The 22,152-nt window shown below is 38.5% G+C and overlaps 1 protein-coding gene across 1 annotated transcript in view; it reads left to right on the top strand.

Annotated features, from left to right (window-relative positions):
- ptprn2 (protein tyrosine phosphatase receptor type N2) overlaps nt 1-22,152 on the top strand; it is a 214,128-nt gene that overhangs the window by 57,864 nt on the left and 134,112 nt on the right. Inside the window, exons 4-8 of the mRNA XM_053505462.1 lie at nt 16,718-16,829; nt 18,368-18,464; nt 20,149-20,515; nt 21,007-21,246; nt 21,356-21,399. Of these exons, the coding sequence (XP_053361437.1) occupies nt 16,718-16,829; nt 18,368-18,464; nt 20,149-20,515; nt 21,007-21,246; nt 21,356-21,399 (860 nt within the window). The remainder of the gene's footprint in view (nt 1-16,717; nt 16,830-18,367; nt 18,465-20,148; nt 20,516-21,006; nt 21,247-21,355; nt 21,400-22,152) is intronic.

The following is a 22,152-nucleotide window of genomic DNA, read 5'->3' as shown; positions in this document are numbered from 1 at the left end:
ATCACTCATCACTCCATAACTCATCACTCCATTACCCAACACTACATCACTCGTCACTTCATCACTCATCTCTCCATAACTCATCACTCCATCACTCAACACTACATCACTCGTCACTTCATCACTCATCACTCCATCACTCAACACTACATCACTCGTCACTTATCACTCATCTCTCCATAACTCATCACTCCATCACCCAACACTACATCACTCGTCACTTCATCACTCATCACTCCATCACTCAACACTACATAATTTATCATTCTGTCACTCTATCACTCCATCACTAGTCACTCCGTCACTCATCACTCTATCACTCATCACTCTATCACTCATCACTCGTCACTCCATTGACACTCCATCATTCATCCCTCCATGACTCATCACTACATCATTCGCCACTCATCACTCGTCACTCCATTGACACTCCATCACTCATCACTACATCACTGGTCACTTATCACTCATCACTCCATAACTCATCACTCCATCACCCAACACTACATCACTCGTCACTTCATCACTCATCACTCCATCACTCAACACTACATCACTCGTCACTTATCACTCATCACTCCATAACTCATCACTCCATCACCCAACACTTCATCACTCGTCACTTTATCACTCGTCACTCCATCACTTGTCACTCCATCGACACTACATCACTTATCACTACATCACTCACCATCAATCACTTGACACTGCATCATTTATCATTCTGTCACTCATCACTCCGTCAGTACATCACTCATCACTCCATCACTCATCACTACATCACTCGTCACTCCATTGTCACTCCATTGTCACTCCATCACTCGTCATTTCATCACTCATCACTTCATTACTCAACACTACAGCACTTGCCACTCCATCACTCATCACTCCATCGACACAACATCACTCATCACTACATCACTCACCACTCAATCACTCGACACTACATCATTTATCATTCTGTCACTTATCACTCTATCACTCATCACTACATTACTTGTCACTACATTGTCACTCCATCATTCATCCCTCCATGACTCATCACTACATCATTCGCCACTCATCACTCATCACTCATCACTTCATCACTCATCACTCCATCACTCATCACTCCATCACTCAACACTACATCACTCGTCACTTCATCACTCATCACTCCATAAATCATCACTCAACACTACATTACTCAACACTACATCACTCGTCACTTCATCACTCATCACTCCATAACTCATCACTCCATCACTTAACACTACATCACTCGTCACTTATCACTCATCACTCCATAACTCATCACTCCATCACTCAACACTACATCACTCGTCACTTATCACTCATCACTCCATAACTCATCACTCCATCACTCAACACTACATCACTCGTCACTTCATCACTCATCACTCCATAACTCATCACTCTATCACACAACACTACATCACTTGTCACTTATCACTCATCACTCCATAACTCATCATTCCATCACTCAACACTACATCACTCGTCACTTATCACTCATCACTCCATAACTTATAATTCCATCACTCAACACTACATCACTCGTCACTTTATCACTCGTCACTCCATCACTTGTCACTCCATCGACACTACATCACTCATCACTACATCACTCACCATCAATCACTTGACACTGCATCATTTATCATTCTGTCACTCATCACTCTGTCAGTACATCACTCATCACTCCATCACTCATCACTACATCACTCGTTACTCCATTGTCACTCCATTGTCACTCCATCACTTGTCATTTCATCACTCATCACTTCATTACTCAACACTACAGCACTTGCCACTCCATCACTCATCACTCTATCGACACAACATCACTCATCACTACATCACTCACCACTCAATCACTCGACACTACATCATTTATCATTCTGTCACTTATCACTCCATCACTCATCACTACATTACTTGTCACTACATTGTCACTCCATCATTCATCCCTCCATGACTCATCACTACATCATTCGCCACTCATCACTCATCACTTCATCACTCACCACGCATCACTCCATCACTTATCACTCCATCACTCATTACTCCATCACTTAACACTCCATCACTCATCACTACATCACTCATCACTACATCACTCATTACTCACCACTCATCACTCTATCATTTGCCACTCAATCACTCAATATACATCATTTATCATTCTGTCACTCATCACTACATCACTCATTACTACATCACTAGTCACTCCATAACTTATCACTCCATCACTCGTCACTTCATCACTTATCACTCGCCACTAATCACTCGTCACTCTATAGACACCCCATCACTCATCACTACATTACTCGACACTACAAGCGTTCTAAGTTTTAAGATGTTCTACACTAAACATTTACTTGGAGTCTTTTTAAAAATGTCTCCTAGATTTAATACAGATAACGTAATTCATACCACACACACACACACACACACACACACACACACCAATGTAGAAATTTTGGCTTGACGTTCCTACACATCACATTGCTTAGTGTAAATGATCACAATGGGTATTTGCACATTCGGACTCGTCACTGCTTCCTGTAAGCGCTAAGGTGAAATCTCAGCCTCCACTCAGGATCCCTCATACGCGGACCATTTATGGAAATCAAACGCTTTACCCGACCTTGCCGACTCCGTTTCCCCGGCAACCGTACACTCTACACCACACAGTCACGCTCCTGAAACCCAGAAATTCCTCTCATGAGTTCTCGAGTGGTGGTATTTGCTTTTTTTTATCCAAGGCCATTTTGAAGCAGGGTGAAGCTGAGGACAGACAGGACACCTGAGGATTAGTATGGAGTAGGAGTTTATCTCATAGATATGGGATGAGCCTGTGTGTCCAGGGCTCAGGGCCTAGACAATGTCCTGGAGTCGTTGTACACATTTTTAAGGCAAATGCAAAATAAACCTGTGGTACCTTTATAGCTTTTATATTGATTACAAAAAATTCTGCGAAATACATAATAAACTTTGATACATAAAGTAATAAGAATTTTGTGTCCATCAGCACCAGGAATTCAGACTTCATATACTGCTGCCAATGACGTCAACATCAACATCTTTGCTGTGGCCAGCTGCAGCCAAACTGGAACCTCTGGAACACCAGCAGCAGTATGGCAGGAGTTTGTGTACAATTTCTCAAATCATTCTGTCAAAACAGCCTGTCTTGTCTTGGCGTTGTCGCTCTTGGCCTTCCGGTTGTTTGAAATCTGTCTCACAGCCTGGACGTGGCGTTCCAGGCAACTCCAAAACATCTGGCAGTGTGTGGTCATGCTGCACCAAGTTAAAGCCCTCTCTCGGACAGCATTGTCTAAACCGGGCACGATTGACTGAAGACAAAACACACAATCAGAATGTTTTCCTTATTTTGATACCAGGACATGTCAGCTGGACCTAATTACATGGCAAATTTCATGCGGTTTAAGCAGGTGTGAGTTAGCTTATCCATGATAAAGTAACACCCTGCTGTGTATGATGATTATATGACCTTAGCTGTTTTTAATGTAGTGAAGCAAACAAAATTCTGAATTAGATTTCAGGACGTCCTAAGAGTACACATTTTATATAAACAATACTCAAACATTTGGACACAATTTTTGGTTTATTTTCTCTATTCTAGAACAGTACTTGTTTTTTTTTTTAATAATTATTATGAAATAACACATAATTAACTGGGTAATTAACTAACTTACTAACAGCAACAATGACAACAACAGTAACAGTCAGTTGTTTTTCTAAACATGAAGGAACTGTTTTTGCAAGAACAGTATTGTATCGAGTGTGTTTGTAAAACCCATCAAGCTCCATGATGAAACTGTCTCTCATGAAGACCTTCCCAGGAAATCAAGACCAAAACTGAACTCTGCTGCAGAGGAGAAGTTCATTTAGAGTCACCAGCCTCAGAAATCACCAATTAACAACCAGCACCTCAGATTAGAGCCGTTATGAAGCTTTACAGAGCAGAAGGAGCAGATATACATCTCAATATCAACTGTTCAGAGGAGATTATTGTGTGTTTTGGATAATAAACGCCTTCAGCATTGTTTTACAGTGTAGGAAGAGAGAAACATCTGGAACGCCCATGGAGTTCATGGAGAAAGAGCGTACAAACATTTAATTGTTAGTATACATTGAGTAACTAATTACTTGTTTCACTGTTGAACTACTCCTGATAATAAGCACAGGGTGCACAAATTTTGGAATCTGCCTTATTTTAATGTAAAGTATGCTAAAGATTGATATTTTGTTGTTCTGAGATTATTTCTTAGGAAGCAAAGCTATGGAGAAAGCTTTTAGATTTTTAGATCATTGTTTGGTTTAAAAACCTCTCGAGTGTGTCGCACAGGGGTGCGTTTCCCGTACAACGATGTAGCTCTTTGCTTAACCACCGTTGTACGATGCAACGTTAAAGCAAAATAACTAACTAGTCACGACTGTTTCCCAACACCATAGTACCTGTGTCGCACTTCCATCGTTAGAACCATGTTGGTTTAATCTGTCGTTCTTCTTCTTCTTCGATACAATGGCGGAGTAGTGCCATAGGCACATATCGCCCCCTACTGTAAGGTGTTTTTTCTCTCTCTTCGGCTCACATTTAATGTGCTTTCGCAGTGACGTTACGCAGAAGTGGTGTAATAATGTCACGAGCGCAACATTCATTATTTGTACAATAAAACATATATAGGCATACACAGTTTAAATGTGCTCTTTTCGAATAACAAAGTCTATAACTTTTAGTTATATTTCATTTGAACTCATTTTTATTTGGTAATATATATAATTTTTATTTTTTTAAACCTATGAATAGTCCATATTCTACTTCTACTTCTAAGAGCACAACAAAGATACTTACTTAAAAACTCACTTTTCTTCGCACAATCGAAACCAAGGCTGTGCTCCAACCCGCATAAATAATGCTTTCGTAGGGCACTTCGAAGGGAGAATAATTGCAATGGTACCGCTGTTATATCGTTTCAAAGTGATTTTGTAATCAAAATAACCGAAAAATGAATAGCCTAATATCTGAGCACCAAAGCATTAAGTTGTCCAAATCCAAAAGTTGTCCATAAGAATTATAATAATAAATCGTTGCTAAATATATTTCTTACAATTCTTTAGCGAAATAAAATTTTATCATAAAATATATTTTTTTGAAAAATGCCATACTTTTAAATATTACAGTAAATATATATGTTCATTTAATTTAATTAAAATCCCCCCCCCCCCCCCCCAAAAAAAAAAAGTCTATTTACTAAACAAAACCAAAGTACTGTATTGTTGATAATACCAAAATCAAAGTGATATTTCTGCCATATTTCCCGCGCCCACATCAGGTCATGCAGGTGTTTGACTAGTGTTATAACTAGCATTGTGTTGTGTTGGCATGAAACAAACAGAACAGTAAATGGCTCTGGAACAATGCCACTGCATTCAGAGGACTAACAGAGTGCGGGCCGCGCAGATGTTTGGCTAGCCTTGTGACAAGTGCCATGCTTTTAAACACTTTTTAATAGTGACAGTTTCTGAGCTGACTGCACCTGCAGGAGGTCAGTTCGCTTTGAATGGGAGGCTGAACTCGACAATGTGGCTAGCGTAGCGGGTTACTATGAGTGCTAGACGTTTGGAGGCAGCTGCGCTGGGTCAGACTGTCTCGAAGTGAGTTGAGTACGAGTGCTCACAGAACGATTTGTTAAGATTTATCCAGCATCTTTTCATGACTGGTGTCTTGCTCCAGGCAAATCAAAAGGATTTTGAATAAAGTTAGCACGAAATAATATTGATGATAATCATGATTTAGTTTTTTGTTTGAGGAATTTTAAATCGTCGATACATCTGAAATGCAGCTGTAATTAGGAGGTTTAATGTAGATCAAGGACTTGGAGTTGTATAAGCCGGCGTTTAACTAGCATAGAATTGTAACTAGCATTGTGTTTTGCTGCGGCAATACCTCCCAGTCGGGTTCCTGTAGCGTGTAAGTGGTGTTGGTGAATGATTGTGTGCAGAGATCCCACAGACTGATACGTCTCTTTTTCAACACGTTGGAGACACGTTATCTGCCAATTTTCAAGGATCATGTGTTCCACTGTGGACTGACTGCAGTTCTCTCCGAGCCACCTTAGCCGGGATCGTCATTCATGGATGTACATGTAGAGCCTTCTTTGAAATGTATTACTGTGTCTAAACGTCTCATCACCTTGAGGTTTCCTATAAATGTGATTCCTGTAGATTAGCAGAGCAGATTAATTGAACTAGCTTTGTGCGCTCACCAGAGCCATTGTAAATCTTCGCTGGTTCGTAACCAGGCTGGACTTTTCTTCATAACGTGCATAAATAAATAAATAAAAAAATAAATAAAATGAGGAATTACTTCAGACTTGTTTTGAATGGTAATTCATATTCATGCTCTTCGGTTATCTATCCAAACGATGAAAAGTTGACACGGTTTCTTCCCGGAGACGCACCTGGCCATGCTCACAATACAGCCTGCACCGTGTCCTTTATTTTGAACTGCGCTCAGATCTTTGATCACAAATTCATGTTGTTTAATGCATGTCCCGTATGTCTAGTTTGGGGAAGTAACCTTTGATGGTTTTATCTGATTGCAGGCACTTCAGATTCATCTGCTTTGAGGAAGGCTCTTGTAGCTTTCTGGGCTTTGATCAATATTCTTCACAAGTAGGAAGTCTAGCATGTGCATAATAGAGTGCTTTACACACACACACACACACACACACCAATATACATGGCTCAAATATGCATCTACAAGTGGATAGTCGTGACTTTAGTGTGTGTTTACCAGGGACGCTACTTCTTTTGTGCTTTTCCTTTGAAGTCACTAACTATCAAATACATGCGCACACACACACACACTTTTACTAACACAGGTAAGTCTGTTGATTGTTCGATGCTCTCAGTTCGGTATTTATCATTGCTATTGGTCAAGCAGTACATTCATTAACGCTAGTCATCTCATCCACATTTGAAACCAAGAACAGGAAACACAGATGGTGGTTAATGGGGCTGTGGACGATTAAGAGGTCGAGACAATTTCAGCTTCTGAAAGCAATGAAAGCAATCAGAAAGCAATCTGCTCCTGTCCTTACTGACTAACAGAGAAGTGGGCCAGGAAGATATTGCACGAGGACGCCACTATGTAGCAGTTCTCCTCTCTCGCACGTACATGCCGACACGATTAAACGGCGGGACATTTTATATATTTTGGCTTCAGACTTTATTTTATAGCTCTAATATAATTATCACTCCTGGGTCCTGGGTGGTTTGGTAACATGTTTGCCCTCTTGTCTGGTGGTGGCACGTTTAAATTCCAAGTTTAAATCAGAACTTCAATTGTAAAAATTTATAAAAAAAATACTAACATAAATTAACCATTCATGATCAGGTTTCACAGACACTACCGCATCATTATAAGCTTCAAATGTTGATGATGATGATTCTGCTGCATGACAATATCCAAAGTAAAAAAAAGAGCAGAGCAAAGTTTTTTCATTTTTATTTGGAATGACTTTTATATAATGGCATGGAGATAACCCAAGCGCAATATTGTAAATAAAACCAAAACAACCTTTATTTGCAGCATTTAAAAGATTTCGAATTTCAATTAAAGCTTGGGACGGACACAACAGCTTCCCACACACAGCGTGTGTATCTCATGTCCTGTATAACATAGGTCTTTTTTTTCCCTTTCTGATCCTCAGGACTGACTGTCCACACTCTTATTTGTAAGTGATCAAATTGGATTTAGCTCTGTTCAGACTGCCAGCTCAAATCTGACACAGTGTTGACCTATTTCCATTGGTTGCTGTGGCAACAACACCAATGAACTATTATTCACCATTTCCATGTTGCAGTTAAGCCAGCCGCTCTTTTCAAAAGCAAGGTTCATCCAGTCACATGGAAAATTCAAAGGCGCAGCTTTTACGCTTTTACATACCCCAAAGTGGAAAAAGACCCTCCGAGACCTCCTAAAGCGTAGCAATTTTATCTTTCGTCTATCATCTCCATGCATGTTTTAAATGAAGCCTCACCATGGATCGATGTCCTGTACCATGTACTCATGTGGGCTTTAAAGTCCATGTCCAATTGAACTTAGTAACTTAGTAGTTTAGTCTGAAATCCAATTTAATCAAGTCGAGTGAGACACATCTTTAGGACTCATTTATTTATTTTGTTTGATTATTATTTATTTATTTATTATTATTCAGACTATATGGACGCAAACTAATTCCAAACTGGTTGCAATCTGGATATGCCAAAAATAAGATTTGCCCTGGCAGTCTGAACAAGGCCTTAGTGCTTTAGGCCTTGGTCACACGGGCATTAAGTTTTTGGATAAACGAACGCGCTCTGAACGTCCTAGACGTTTATGTTGCGTTTTGTAGTGGCGCTTGATTGACTTCTACACTGGCGTTCATTTGTCTCTGTCTAACGTCAGCCTGCAGCCCAAATTGTAGTTTGTGTGTTAACCTGTGGGGGCAGTGTGTCGGGAACTGGATATGAAAGCCCGCCGCTACTGGGTTCACTCTCTGACTGCACAACGTCGGATTAAAATAAGTTTTTTTTGGTTGTATATGAAGAAATGCGAAAATTACCGCGTAGGTTTTAACAATTATTATTATTTTTTTTTATTTTGCCCTTTTCCGCATTTCCCTATGCATAGCATGTAGAATCATGGGATATATCCGGTCCTCCGAAGCGTAAAATGAACGCAAAGAAAACACACTAGAAGCGGTTTCCTTGCGTTCGTTGGGTTTTGAACGCCAAGACAAAGCTGCATGCAACGTTTTTTTAATGCCGTATAAAGGTGCAGCCGGACAAACGCACGTCACCAAAGCCCGTGTGAACACTCTCATTGACTCCTATGTGTAGAAAACACTCTGCGCTTGATCCGCTAGAATCTACTATCTACTAACTCAAGAAAAATGCTCGATTTTAACGCCCGTGTGAACAAGGCCTTAACATAATGTTTTCTGTCTGTTTCGTTTCCTTTCAGAAATATGAACTTGAGGTGCATCCTACCTCCTAAATTACTCTACTGTAATATGGTGTTTGCTCAGCATCCAGCATCCTTACTCAAGTATTAAGTATTTCTTTTGTTAGTTTTTTTTTAGGTGCTTTACAATTTAATATTTCAGGAAATTGCTAGACTTTTTGACGCATTTACTAGCAATAATACCAAGTTCCTGAGTGATCCTGTAGTGAGTAGTTTACCGCAATGACTGGAGTTTGAGTCAAGCTTAAATCATTGGTTTGATATTAATACTGTTATTTTCATGTCGCGAAGGTTGTTCCAAAATCATTTCATCAAAGTTATTCCCACTTTCAAAAACAGTCTATACCTGTACATTGTCCCAATGTCTGTAGCCTTGCCAAATTAAAATCAGCACAACATTTCAATAAGCACATACTCCTGCTGAGACTAATTTCTGTGATGGAGGATGGCATTATTAAGCACATGGCTTCAACCAACATGAAGTCGTAGGATTTGTGAGTAAACCAGTAACAGGCAGCTGAGAGTGGACAACATACTGTAGAACCACCCAGTTCAGCAGTGTTTAAGCAGGTGGGTTTTCCATCCTGACTCCTGACACTCTCCCAACATAATCAAGCATCGGAAAGGAAGAAATACTGTTATCTATTTCTTAACAAGGTATTTATGGAGTGCAAGCATTTGGAACACACAGACATTTTTTAACATGCCGGATTTGTCAACTCAACCAATGTCACTAATAGATTAATTCCTGCCCCAGTGTTGCAGTTACCATTTTCTACCCATTAGCTGCAATGGTAACTGTATTGCATGACATCTTGAAAGGCAGGAAAGGCAATGCAGCATTGGTATTTATTTACATCTTTAAAGTATATAATTCACACATTTACACACGTGCATACATTATTCTTTAATTTATTCATTTTCTATAACACTTATTCTGTACATGGTCGCGGGAAGTCTGGAGCCTACATCCTGGACAGGGTGCCAATCCATGTCTTTGGGCTGTGAGAGGAAACCCACCAAGCACGGGGAGAACAAGCCAACTCTACACAAACAAACCCGAGGCGGAAATCAAACCCCAGACCCGGGAGGTGCGAGGCCACACTATGTGGCGTACATATAATTTAATTCATCCAAATGTTTCTTAATAATAGTAATGTAGTAGTTGAGGATCTGAACAAGTTAGCAGGAGACTGGATGGAAATCTCAACGTTCATTTTTCTAGTTTCTAATTTTTTTCTTTCCTCTGAATACACTCACAGTGAACTACCAGAGATGATCACTGCTGTTCCATTTAAGCTGACTCCATTTAAAGCTCACTTTGATTACTTTTATTGATTATTATCCTTCTTATACTGTATATTTAGTTGAGACTGGCTTGAGCATTGTCTCTGGTGGTGTTGTTTAGGATAAGGGATGAAGAAACGGCATATTTGGACGCCTGCACCTTGCTGTGACTGCATCTGTGGTGTTTTATGTACCACCAGGTTTTATTACTGTTATTAATAATACCGTTCTTTATTTCTCCTGATTGAAGGACTTACTGGATTTACTTTTACAATAGCTTTTGCCATTGCGACCGTGGTGGCCCTGTTGTTTCAGGAGTCGCTGTTTGGTGCCATGTTCCCTCCGGCTGGATTTATTTTTATCTGGAGCATTTTATCCAGTGATCTGTAATCTTCCATCCACTAATCTGGGATTGTCGCTTTAAAAAAAAGTCTAACTGTGCAACTTTATCTGGCAGGCTGACCTCAGCCAAAACAATCATTCTCAGCAGTATAAGTGTAGTTTTATACACAACCCGACAAGCTACAAGCCAGCTTTGGCTGAGTGTGGTTGGTCTAAGTTTGCTTCCTTGGTTGACTGGAATTCTCATTCATGGACTATTTCCTGCGATGTGTCACAAGCATCAGTTCCCCAACAACTATCTGTTGCACTTATTTTTATAAAAGACAATCTGATTTAAATGTTAAAAATCTAACTAATTTTAATGTCTTATATAAGTTCTTAGCGCCGCTACAGCCAGCACAGCATGTACTCAAATGTTCCCATTGTCCCCAGGTGAGTTAGCATTGTGAATTAAAATAAAACTCCTCCGGCAGGTTTCCATGTAAACACATCATCATGGATGCAACTTCTGCTAATCGAGAGCTAATGAAGTCCAGACATGCTTCAGGAGGAGATCTTGATATGCTGCGTTGCTGTGCATGCATTCCTTCTTTAATGCCGCTCTCAGCCGGTGACCTCTCACTCTACTGCGCGCCCAGGAGCATCTCGAGCACGTCTAAGTGGACGCTATGGCATGAGCAGTGGGCGAAAAAAAAACAATACAAAAACTCTCAAGAATGCCTACTGACATTCTCGAGGACTGAAATATGCAAAAAAGACGACATACGGGGGCGGGTCTTGTCTCCAACATGTTTTAGCTTTCTTTCCATCTCTCTGAATTTTTTATTTATTTTTTTTTTTGCATGTTGTGGAATTTGATTCTTTTGTGGCCAGAGGCTCATCAGGCTGCGGGGAGAGATGGGGAACAGGCTTCCTGCCTGAATGCAAAATTGTTCTGGCAAGCCTGGGCACAGTCTCGGCTCTGTAATCGTTCCAAATGACTCACTGGGTCAATACACGAGGAGACGATCCTGCCAAGAGGCAGCTTTGGCTTTGAGCATGATGGCATGGATGAATACTGGCCTATAGGCACTGATGAGGAGCGAAGAGATGCATATTAACATCACCAGGGCTAAAGAAAATCTGTTTGCTTCTCCTCTTCGAGAATATTTAGATTTGTCTTTTTGTTTTAAATAAGGAATAAAACACTGTTTCGTGCTCTTATAGACAAATAATCAGGAACGGCATGGTGGGATGGTTAGTAAGTTACCACTTGAACAGTATGTTAGTGTCATCACCAGAACATTGATTATTTTCCTATGAAATAATGTCACCAACAGTGTTGGGGGATGTTACTTTTTAAAGTGACTACATTACAAAATCACTGTCATTAAAACGTTATCAGTTACATTAATGCGTTACTTTCTAATAAAAGTAACTACAGTAAACCTCGGATTGCGAGTAATGCGGTTTGGGAGAGTTCGGCAAGACGAGCCAAGATTTTAATAAATTTTGCCTTGAAAAACGAGCAAGTCTTGGTTTACAAGTACTGAGTATCATGTATCACGCATGCGTTTCTTGTTTTGCCGCCATGTGTCACCTGATCACAACTGAGCCATTGGTTTTTCTCTCTCTTGCGCTGTAGAAGTGGGTAAACATCACCCTGCTGGGTCTCAGTGCTCGTCTCTTACTGGTATATTCAACATCCATGCACACATTTTCCCCTCAGCCTATCGTTTCTTTAACACTTTCTCTCTCTCTTGCCTTAAGTAAGAGAGAGAGAGCAGCAGGCAGGGCCTGTGTGTGTGTGTGTGTTTGTGAACTGGCCCGGTGTCAAATTATGCGCGTACACACATACACAGCGCCTGCGCGCATAAACGGAAACACTTATCTGTCCAGATTTATTTTTACTTTATTTTAAAGGTAAAGTGCAGGTTGATTTGTTTTATTTTTACTTTATTTTTTTTTCTATTAATTATTTTTATGTATTTATTTTTTGGGCTGTGGAACAAATAATTTGAGTTTCCATTATTTCTTATGGGAAAATTTTTAATGGGAAAAATATTTAATTTGGTTTACAAGTGTTGGAATATGAGCCCACTTTTGAAGCGAAATTATGCTCGTAATTCAAGGTTCCACTGTACTTAGACTATTTTTCCATTGCAGAAAATGAAAACTTCTTTGTGATTCCACATGCATGTTGTTTTAGTCAAGACCTTTATAATTATTCTTCCATCATCATTCCGTGAAGTTTGGCCCAAAATCTGTTAACTAGTAATAGCCCTTTCTCATCTCCGCGGTTTCGTACGGTGGCCGTAAGTACGGTTCATCATGATTCACAGGGAGTTTTAGCGCTGTGATTACATTTTAATCTTTCCATGCGCCGGTCCTCGTGGATCTGGCAGAACTTTGTGGAACGTCTGGCAGTCACTCGCGGCGGCCTAACACCGCTTCTCACCGCAAGTCAAACCTCATAGGTGAAATAGGGGTATAACAGAGGGAATAACAGGGCGGGGGGGGGGGGTGTTAACGGGGGCGGGGCTTGTAGGACGACTTTCACACATACACACTAATGGAATCACTGCTGTCTGGCTCATGGATTACATAAATTGTCTAAATAACAGATTATGTTTTTTAAAATATTACTAAATAACTGAGTACTTAAATGGTGGACCTACCATGTTAGATTACTCATTATATCAAAAAAGTAATCCAAGTACTCTAACTATGTGTATTTACACCCAATGTGTTATCCGGCATATACCACAAGACTAACAACAAAATATATGATATTTTATTATAATGATATTTTATTGTCAGTTGTATTTCCTTCGTCTTTTATTTACACTCGTATCTTCCAACACGAGTGCCCCTGGCTGATGGTACAGATTTTCAATGAGTTTCTTCGAGAGAACGGTGAACAAAAGTCAACAGAAAGCTTCTGTAGAATTGTGACATTCATAACTGTACAAACGTTAAATCAAATAAATGAAATTGTGATCCGTTCAAGAACAAATATTATGCCTGTTCCCTAGTAAATATTAACCCTTTCCACTATTTCTACAAAAGGAAATTAGACAAAATAAAATGTTCTCTTTTATTTCTTTAAATATTGATTGAAATATAATTTTTCTCCTAATGAGTCCCTGATTGTTTTTTTGGTGCCAAAATCATATTTTATTTTTCATTGGTTAAACAGCACAAGATTAAATTCACACCAAATCATTACATCATAATAGTTTAATGTTATTACGAGAAATACAAAAAGTGTAATCAGGCTCAGAGCTACTCATTATAGTTTAGTCTAATCATGTAACCTGATGTTCTTTGGAATCCATGCTACCGCTTTCCGCTGTGGTTAATTTAAGTGTTTTCCCAGTTCAGTTTCATTTTCAGCTTATTATTACCTAGCATTATAGGATTTCTGTCTAAAGACTTACTGTGTAACAGTGTGGGATTAGTTAAATAATCGTAATCGATTAGGTTTTCCACTGGTTTCAGTCTGTCGGTTTATTGTTTTTAAAATACCATTGTCTTTTGCATCCACAGTGTGTGATTTCTGAGAATAAGAATTTCCAGATATTTTTCCAAACTGATTATAATAGAAGTCCAAGGACTTCTAAAGCATACTGTGTTACAGTATATAAGTTTAACTCATTTCTTATTTTTTTTGTATGAATATATATAAAAAATTTAATCGTATATATTTTTCAAATTATTGTATATATTACACAAATATAATAGCTATATAATATATAGTTAGAACAGATAAAATAAGTAGTTATAGTTGTGTAAAGCTTTTATAAAGACCTTATGGATGCACCAATTGTAAAATTCTGAATCAATACAGATGCCAGTGTTTAAAATAATATAATTTGGCCAATGGCTGATACCAGTGTATGTTTTTGGTTACAGCTCTTGTGTATTTCATACAGAATACATTCTTGTGCATTCTCATTTTGTACAATACCTGAGAATACAATTTAGCTCACATTGTAACAAATGCTGAGCTAAATGAAGGTGTATATGCCAAATAATGCCACAAGGTGGGGCCCTATTTTTTTCTTTGATTATAACTGGCTAGATGCAGTGGGTTACTGTTAGCTTAGTAATGTGCATATATAGTAATGGCAAAACGTTTTTTTGAGCTGATACAGTGCTGCTCTAATCAACCTCCAATTATTTTTCACATTTAGCCTATTTTCTCAATAATAAAAAGTGTGGGCAACGATATATATTATTATTATTTCAGTCATATATGATATAGTGATATAGTTAGAGTCTGGATAATGTTTGTTTAGTCAAAAAAAGGTACAGTGTGGAAGTCCCTACACATGCTAATTTATCTATCTATGCTAAAGGGCTATCTTGGGGCTATGTGTACAGGCTCCCAGCTTTTCTCCTGGCTGTTTTTAGAGGAATTACATTACTGAATTTGCAGCTGCTAGGCTACTGTTGTTCCATCCATCCATCCATCCATCCATCCATCCATCCATTTAGGAACCTCTATAGTCCAACTAGAGACTGTGGAGGCCAATGGTGACCATTGTATTTATTCCCATTTTGTACAACCTTGGTAGGACCTTCCATCAACACACACACACACACACACACACACACACACACACACACACACACACACACACACACACACACACACACAAACACACACACACTAAGTACTATTTGGCAACACTAATTAGCCTAATCACCATGTCTTTCTTCTGTGGGAGGGAACAGAAGAGCCTAAAGTAAACCCACCAATCACAGGGAGAACATGCAAAGTCCATGCATACTGACCCTGAGATGGCAACCGCACCCAGACCCTGGAGGTGCAACGCAGCAGTGCTAACCATAAAGCCACCATCCCGCCACTGTACTTCCAGTCAGACCACAAATAACTAATACAACGTGAAAGCAGTGCCTGTCATCAACAAATGAAAAGCAAATTTTAATGCTTCAGCATACCAAGACATCTACAATACTACTTCCAACTTTGTGGCAACAGTTTGTTTAACACCGTTTTCTATTCCATGTCTGTGTCCCAGTGCACAAAGCAAGGACTATAAAGACATTTTTTGATAAGTTCGGTGTGGAAGAACTTGACTGGTCCAAACAGATCCCTGACCTTAACCCCACCGAGCACTTTTGGGATGAACGGGAACAGATATTGTAAGCCAGGCCTTCTTGTCCAACATCAGTGCCTGACCTCATATATGATTTGTGGACGGCCTTCCAAGAAGAGTGAAAGCTGTTATACAGCACCATAGCTGCAAAAGGGGGATTGATATATATTGAAGTACTGTATATGTATCTGGATCAGTGGCGGCTGGTGCAAAAAATAAAAAATAAAAATGGGGGGGGGGGGGGGGGCGGCTAGTATGAAATAAAGGCATGACTCACATCACATCCAGTCAGCAGCTTCACTTGCCATAAAAAGTTTTGGAAAAGCACAGAGTGTAAGATCGGCCGCGATCACTTGACTGCTGCTTAATTAGAAGATCAGGTCGATCTGGTCCAAGCTCTTTAACTTTTTTCTTTTTTCGTCCGAAAGGGTATTTTAGCAAAGAAATTACAGAACTTCTTCTCATATTTAGCTGCTTCTATGTCAATTACTATTCAATACATTAACTAAAAATCTGCTGACCATTAATAAGACTCGGTGAGAATAGTTCAATCACATGAGCCCAAATATTTAAAAACAATACTGATTCACTAAGAACAAAAGTGGGAGGGTTCGGGGCGCACAATGCTCTGTCCCAAGGGTGATTTTAAAGAAATCCAATTAGAGCTCAGTCCCAAATCACATGTTTTCTAAACTTTACTTTCCTACATACTGTAGACACTTGTTTGTCCACAAACACAAATGAACATAATACAGTTTAGATTTTTTTTATTTTAAATAAATTATATTAAGAAGTACAGCAAAATATTGTGACTGAATGACTTTATTTAATTATTAAAATGAATAATTATGTTAAATGATAACTACTTTTAACAGATAAGTTTATTTATGCGATTGTTTTCATGTTCAGGCTGTAAATCTCTGACTTCCTGTATTTTTGGTGGCAGGTTATACATGGCAAGATGATGCTGCACAGCAAGCAATATCCAGAGAACTGCTGGCGTTGCCTAAGATCCCTCTACAGCGGCTCAGTAAAAACTTTCCAGCTTTTAAATTACGGTAAGTTTATGTGTCATGAAAAAAAAAATCCAACTGGATTAAAAACTACTTCATTATTAGTGTTAACATGTTACAAAATAGATCTAAAGTTATCATAGGAGGTTTCTGTGAGGTGAAATTATTTCAGGATTTTATTGTTAAATAACATTATCAAAGTAGATTACTGCTAATAAATGTTACCACAAGGAGTTACTGCTAACAAAAGGTACCTGAGTGAATTACTGCAAGCTAAAGTTTTCACAGTCTGTTACTGCTAGCTAAAATTATTACAGATAATTATTACAGGTTACTGCTAGTTTATCATAGTAGGTTATTGCTTGATAAAGTTACCACAGAAGGTTACGGCTAAATAAAGATACCATAGGAGGTTCCTGTTAGCTGAAATGATTCCAGGATTTTACTGTTAGATAATATCATAGTAGATTACTGCTAGTTTAAGTTATCATAGTAGGTTACTGCTAGTTTAAGTTATTACAGTAGGTTACTGCTAGTTTAAGTTAACATAGTAGGTTACTGCTAGTTTAAGTTATCATAGTAGGTTACTGCTAGTTCAGGTTATCATAGTAGGTTACTGCTAGTTCAAGTTATCATAGTAGGTTACTGCTAAGTAAAGTTATCATAGTAGGTTACTGCTAGTTTAGGTTATCATAGTAGGTTACTGCTAAGTTAAGTTATCATAGTAGGTTACTGCTAGTTTAGGTTATCATAGTAGGTTACTGCTAAGTTAAGTTATCATAGTAGGTTACTGCTAGTTTAGGTTATCATAGTAGGTTACTGCTAAGTTAAGTTATCATAGTAGGTTACTGCTAGTTTAGGTTATCATAGTAGGTTACTGCTAGTTTAGGTTATCATAGTAGATTACTGCTAGTTTAAGTTATCATAGTAGGTTACTGCTAGTTCAAGTTATCATAGTAGGTTACTGCTAGTTTAGGTTATCATAGTAGATTACTGCTAGGTTAAGTTATCATAGTAGGTTACTGCTAGTTTAAGTTATCATAGTAGGTTACTGCTAAGTTAAGTTATCATAGTAGGTTACTGCTAGTTTAGGTCATCATAGTAGGTTACTGCTAGTTTAGGTTATCATAGTAGATTACTGCTAGTTTAAGTTATCATAGTAGGTTAATGCTAGTTTACGTTATCATAGTAGGTTACTGGTAGTTTAAGTTATCATAGTAGATTACTGCTAAGTTAAGTTATCATAGTAGGTTACTCCTAAGTTACAGTAAGTTATCATAGTAGATTACTGCTAAGTTTAAATGACTATTCCAGAATGTCTCTCATTAGCATATTAGCGTTCTCCGTTCATTGTTACGTTTTTGATTTTATGAACCAAAAAACCTAATAAGTAATATTTTCTTCCATGTTACACTTATACTTACACTAGTTAACATTTCTTAGCCACATTCTTTTTTGTCTTTACAGTGTCTATTTGCACGTCTCAATATCTAGAATGATAAGGTAAAGGGTAAGATGCTTTGAGGGCATGTTTATTGACATAACAGGATAGTTTTGACCCGCATTGCATTTTTTCCCTACAGGGCTCAGAGTAGTGATGCCAACAACAGGAAGTACCTACAGGAACTTGGCTTCTTGCCTGTGGATGTCACTTCCTCTAAACAGGGCCTTCAAGGAAAGGTGAGGGTCAAACAATCTAAACAAATGTACGGACATTTGGGGGAAATTATAATAAACAAAGAAATTAGGAACACAAAAACAAACAAACTAATTTATTTATTAAAAAAAAATAAAAATATATATTTAACTCATTAATTATAAAAAAATAATTGAATGTATTTTCAAATATATGTTTTTAAAAATATATTTTTCAGTATTTTTTCTTTTCTTTTTATGTGGTCTAACCAGATATGATTTATTTCTAAACAAATCATTTTTCATAAGTAAATTTATTTTACATGTATTTTGAATAGGGTGTTTAATATGTTTTAAAAGGAAAGCTTCATTTAAATTTTTCCGTATAATTATTTAATACATTTTAATCATTTTCTTACATTTTCTTTTAGGCCTTTTAGACATTTTTAATTTATTTATTTATTCATTTCTACATAATTTTTACACAAACCTATTTTATTTTATCTCATATATTCTAAGTATTTCATTATTTACAAGATTAAGATGCATTTATTTCAACATGTGCATTTTTCACGTGGCTTTATTTACCACATAATTTTCACATGATATTTACATGTGAATTTCCAAGACATTAAAAGCAAAAATCTGTGTTTCCACGTTTAATGCGTGCGATTTGTCTGTAAGTGAAAACCCCTCTGTTATGCTGGTGTAAATCAATACCAGGGGCTCCTGCAATAACACCACATTGAATATTAAACACTTGAGAAAGCGCTTGTGTTGGTTCTCATGCAACTGGAGGTAGAAAGTACAGATATAACACAGACTGGAAACAGCTGTCCTAGAGTAAGAATGATGGAGGACGTGAATAGTTCAGAGCTCTGATGAACAACAGTCCCCCATCGTGCTTTTGGAGGCGGCGTGGAAATCCACCCTGCCGTTCTAGTGTGTGCAGGAACACGGCATTTATATCAGCTATTCACTCTCTCTCTCTCTCTCACACACACACACTCTCACACACACATATACTGACATGGAGCTGCACCGAGAATAGCATTGTGCTATCAGTTAAAATGCTGCTTTTATTTCAACCTTTATAAATAAAAATGCATTATTGGATTGATCAGTTCTTTCTTTATTTTTATTTGGAGATTAAATCAATTTTTTTTTTAATTCTTTTAATGAACTTATCAATTCTATTCTTTGAAAGAAAAGTCATGAGCACAACCATGTAAATGTTTCTGAACTCATATTGAGAAATGTTCTTATTGGTTGCACATCACAGATAACCTTCACATTTTTTCCACATTGGATAAATCAGCCTTCAGTTGTGTTTGAGGTTGTGCAATTCAGTATCAATAAAAAGTTTATTAAGTTTTTCTTTTTTAATATTGCAAACTCATGCTTTGATTGTGATTTTGTTTTGAGTCAATCAGAAAGCATTGCCAGCAAATTAGATCAAAGAAAAAGTTTTGTCTTGTCATCTATCTCTTACCGAACCTGTGCACCTTTTCTGAGTTCCACCCTTGGAAAGTTTGTTTTTTTTAGACTTACATTTAACAGTCGTTTCTCAAAGATTTGTTCATTGGCATTGTGTTTGTCAGGTTTTTGATTCTTGACACTTATTGTACATAAACCATACCGTCAATTTCATGACAGAAATTCAACAAAGTCTCAACTTGTCTGTTTCTCTACACTTTATACAATTAGTTATTTCTTTTTTCTCTCTCAGTATAAAAGTAAAGGAATGTCCGATCTCATGGATCTGTTTGTGATGCCTAAAGAAAGACCACCTTCACCACTAACTACCTCCCTACATCAGCCTCGTCCCGGCCCTAAAAACTCCTACTGGACTGAAATCAAGCCAGTGGACCAAACTGGCCTTCTTTCCGAGCTGCAGAGGTACCTGTCAGACCCAAAAGAACAACCTGCAGGTCCTTCTCAGAAAGATCTTCAGTACTTTGGTCACAGCTCTTCTGCCAAAGCAGGGAAGGTGTCAGGTGTTTCAAGGCAACCTCCTCCACCCAGAATTGACAAACTGTTGTTTAGGGCAGGAGTTAACCGGCCAACAGTACAAGACTCTCTCAGCTCAGTGGATGGTAAGAATTATTTTTTAGTTTTCATGACACCAAGACTACTACTACTAATAAGACAGAAAACTACAGTAGCTAGCAGGCTGGTGGCATGGTGGCATAGCACTGTGGCCTCAAACCTTCAGGGTTGAGGGTTAGATTCCTGTCTGTGTGTGTGGAATTTGCATGTTTTCCCCATCCTTGGTGGGTTTCTCCAGGTACCCTGGTTTCCTTCCACAGTCCATAGACATGCAGATTAGGCTCACTTGCATTTCCAAATTGCCCATAGCAAGTGAGTGTGTGTGCTTGTGCCCTGTGATGGATTGGCACCCTGTCCAGAGTGCACCCTCCTTGGTGGATTCAAGTTCCAGGCCTTCTGTGAGCCTGTACAGGATACACAGTATAAAGAATGACTCAGAGAGAGAGAGAGCTAGCAGATTACAGTTTACCCTCCAGAACCTTGTTACACCACCTTTTCTTTTTATTCTTTCATTCTTTCTCCACTTTCCTTTAACCAGAGAAGTTCATTCAAGGTGTAGTAAAGCAGCTTGGACAGCAGAGCATTAACATGGATGCCCTGAGCCCAGGTGACCTTGACCAGCTCTCTGAGGTCATCACCCAGGCTCTGCAGGAGGTGGATGATGGAGAAGGGGTCAAAGGCCGCAAGGTCAAGGTTAATGAGGAAGGTGCGACTAAGAGGGAGCCTGGCACATGGGAAAAGCCTGGGACCATGCCAGAAGAGGCGTTTACACCTAAAGGTACAATTTAATAATTGCTTCAATCAATGTTGTTAAATTACAGATAATTTAAGCCCCAGAAAATAGAAGACCTACATTAATAGGTGTAATATTTGGTGCTTGTTTACAGATTTAGGACAGACTAAAGTGAGCAAGCTGGAGTCAGAGGGAAAGGTAAACATCTCGACTGCTTTTCTGACACTGTAAAAGAATGATTGATGCTGATTTTTTTTAACCATTAAATGGATTTCTGTTGAAAAGTTTCCAAATTAGATGTTGTGATGGATGATGATTGCTTTGAACCTGAACGTTAATTTGTCTTGGGGAAAAATGGGACCGGCTCAACGAACAGGCCGTAGGCATGTGCCAATAATAAGGTTCTAGATCACGATAATTACCAGATCATTTATCATCCTTTATCAGGATATACATTATCATCACGAGGTTGGACAGAAGCACATAGAAGATTACAATCACCTACATTCTAACTCTTGCTTTATAGAGATTAGTTACATGTACAGCACATGGATGACCCACTTTAACATTTATTTCATTCCACATTTTAGCACTTGAGGGTTGAAGGCCTTCGACAAGGGTGGCAGCTTGGGTTTGACCCCTTCCGATCAGTAGAGCTACCGCTACCGCTTTATTGGGCTTTTAAGACTATTAACTCTTCTTGATCCCAATAAAATATAATTGTGTAGTAGGGGAAGGGTTAGTTCAGTGGTTAAAGTGTTGGGCTACTGATCAGAAGGTCCTAGATTCAACCCAAGCACCATCAAGTTGCCACAATGGGGGTCTTGAACAAGGCCCTAAACCCTTAACTCCTTAGATATAGAATGAGGTTAAGATGTAAATAGCTCTGGTTAAGGACATCCACTAAATGCAGCAAATGTAGTAGGCTGGTAAGTTCTGCCTGTCATGTTC

Source organism: Clarias gariepinus, chromosome 1 (genome assembly GCF_024256425.1).
Source record: "Clarias gariepinus isolate MV-2021 ecotype Netherlands chromosome 1, CGAR_prim_01v2, whole genome shotgun sequence".
Lineage (NCBI taxonomy): Eukaryota > Metazoa > Chordata > Actinopteri > Siluriformes > Clariidae > Clarias > Clarias gariepinus.
The sequence above is the reverse complement of the archived record's forward strand: the minus strand, read 5'-3'. Positions and strand labels throughout refer to the sequence as shown.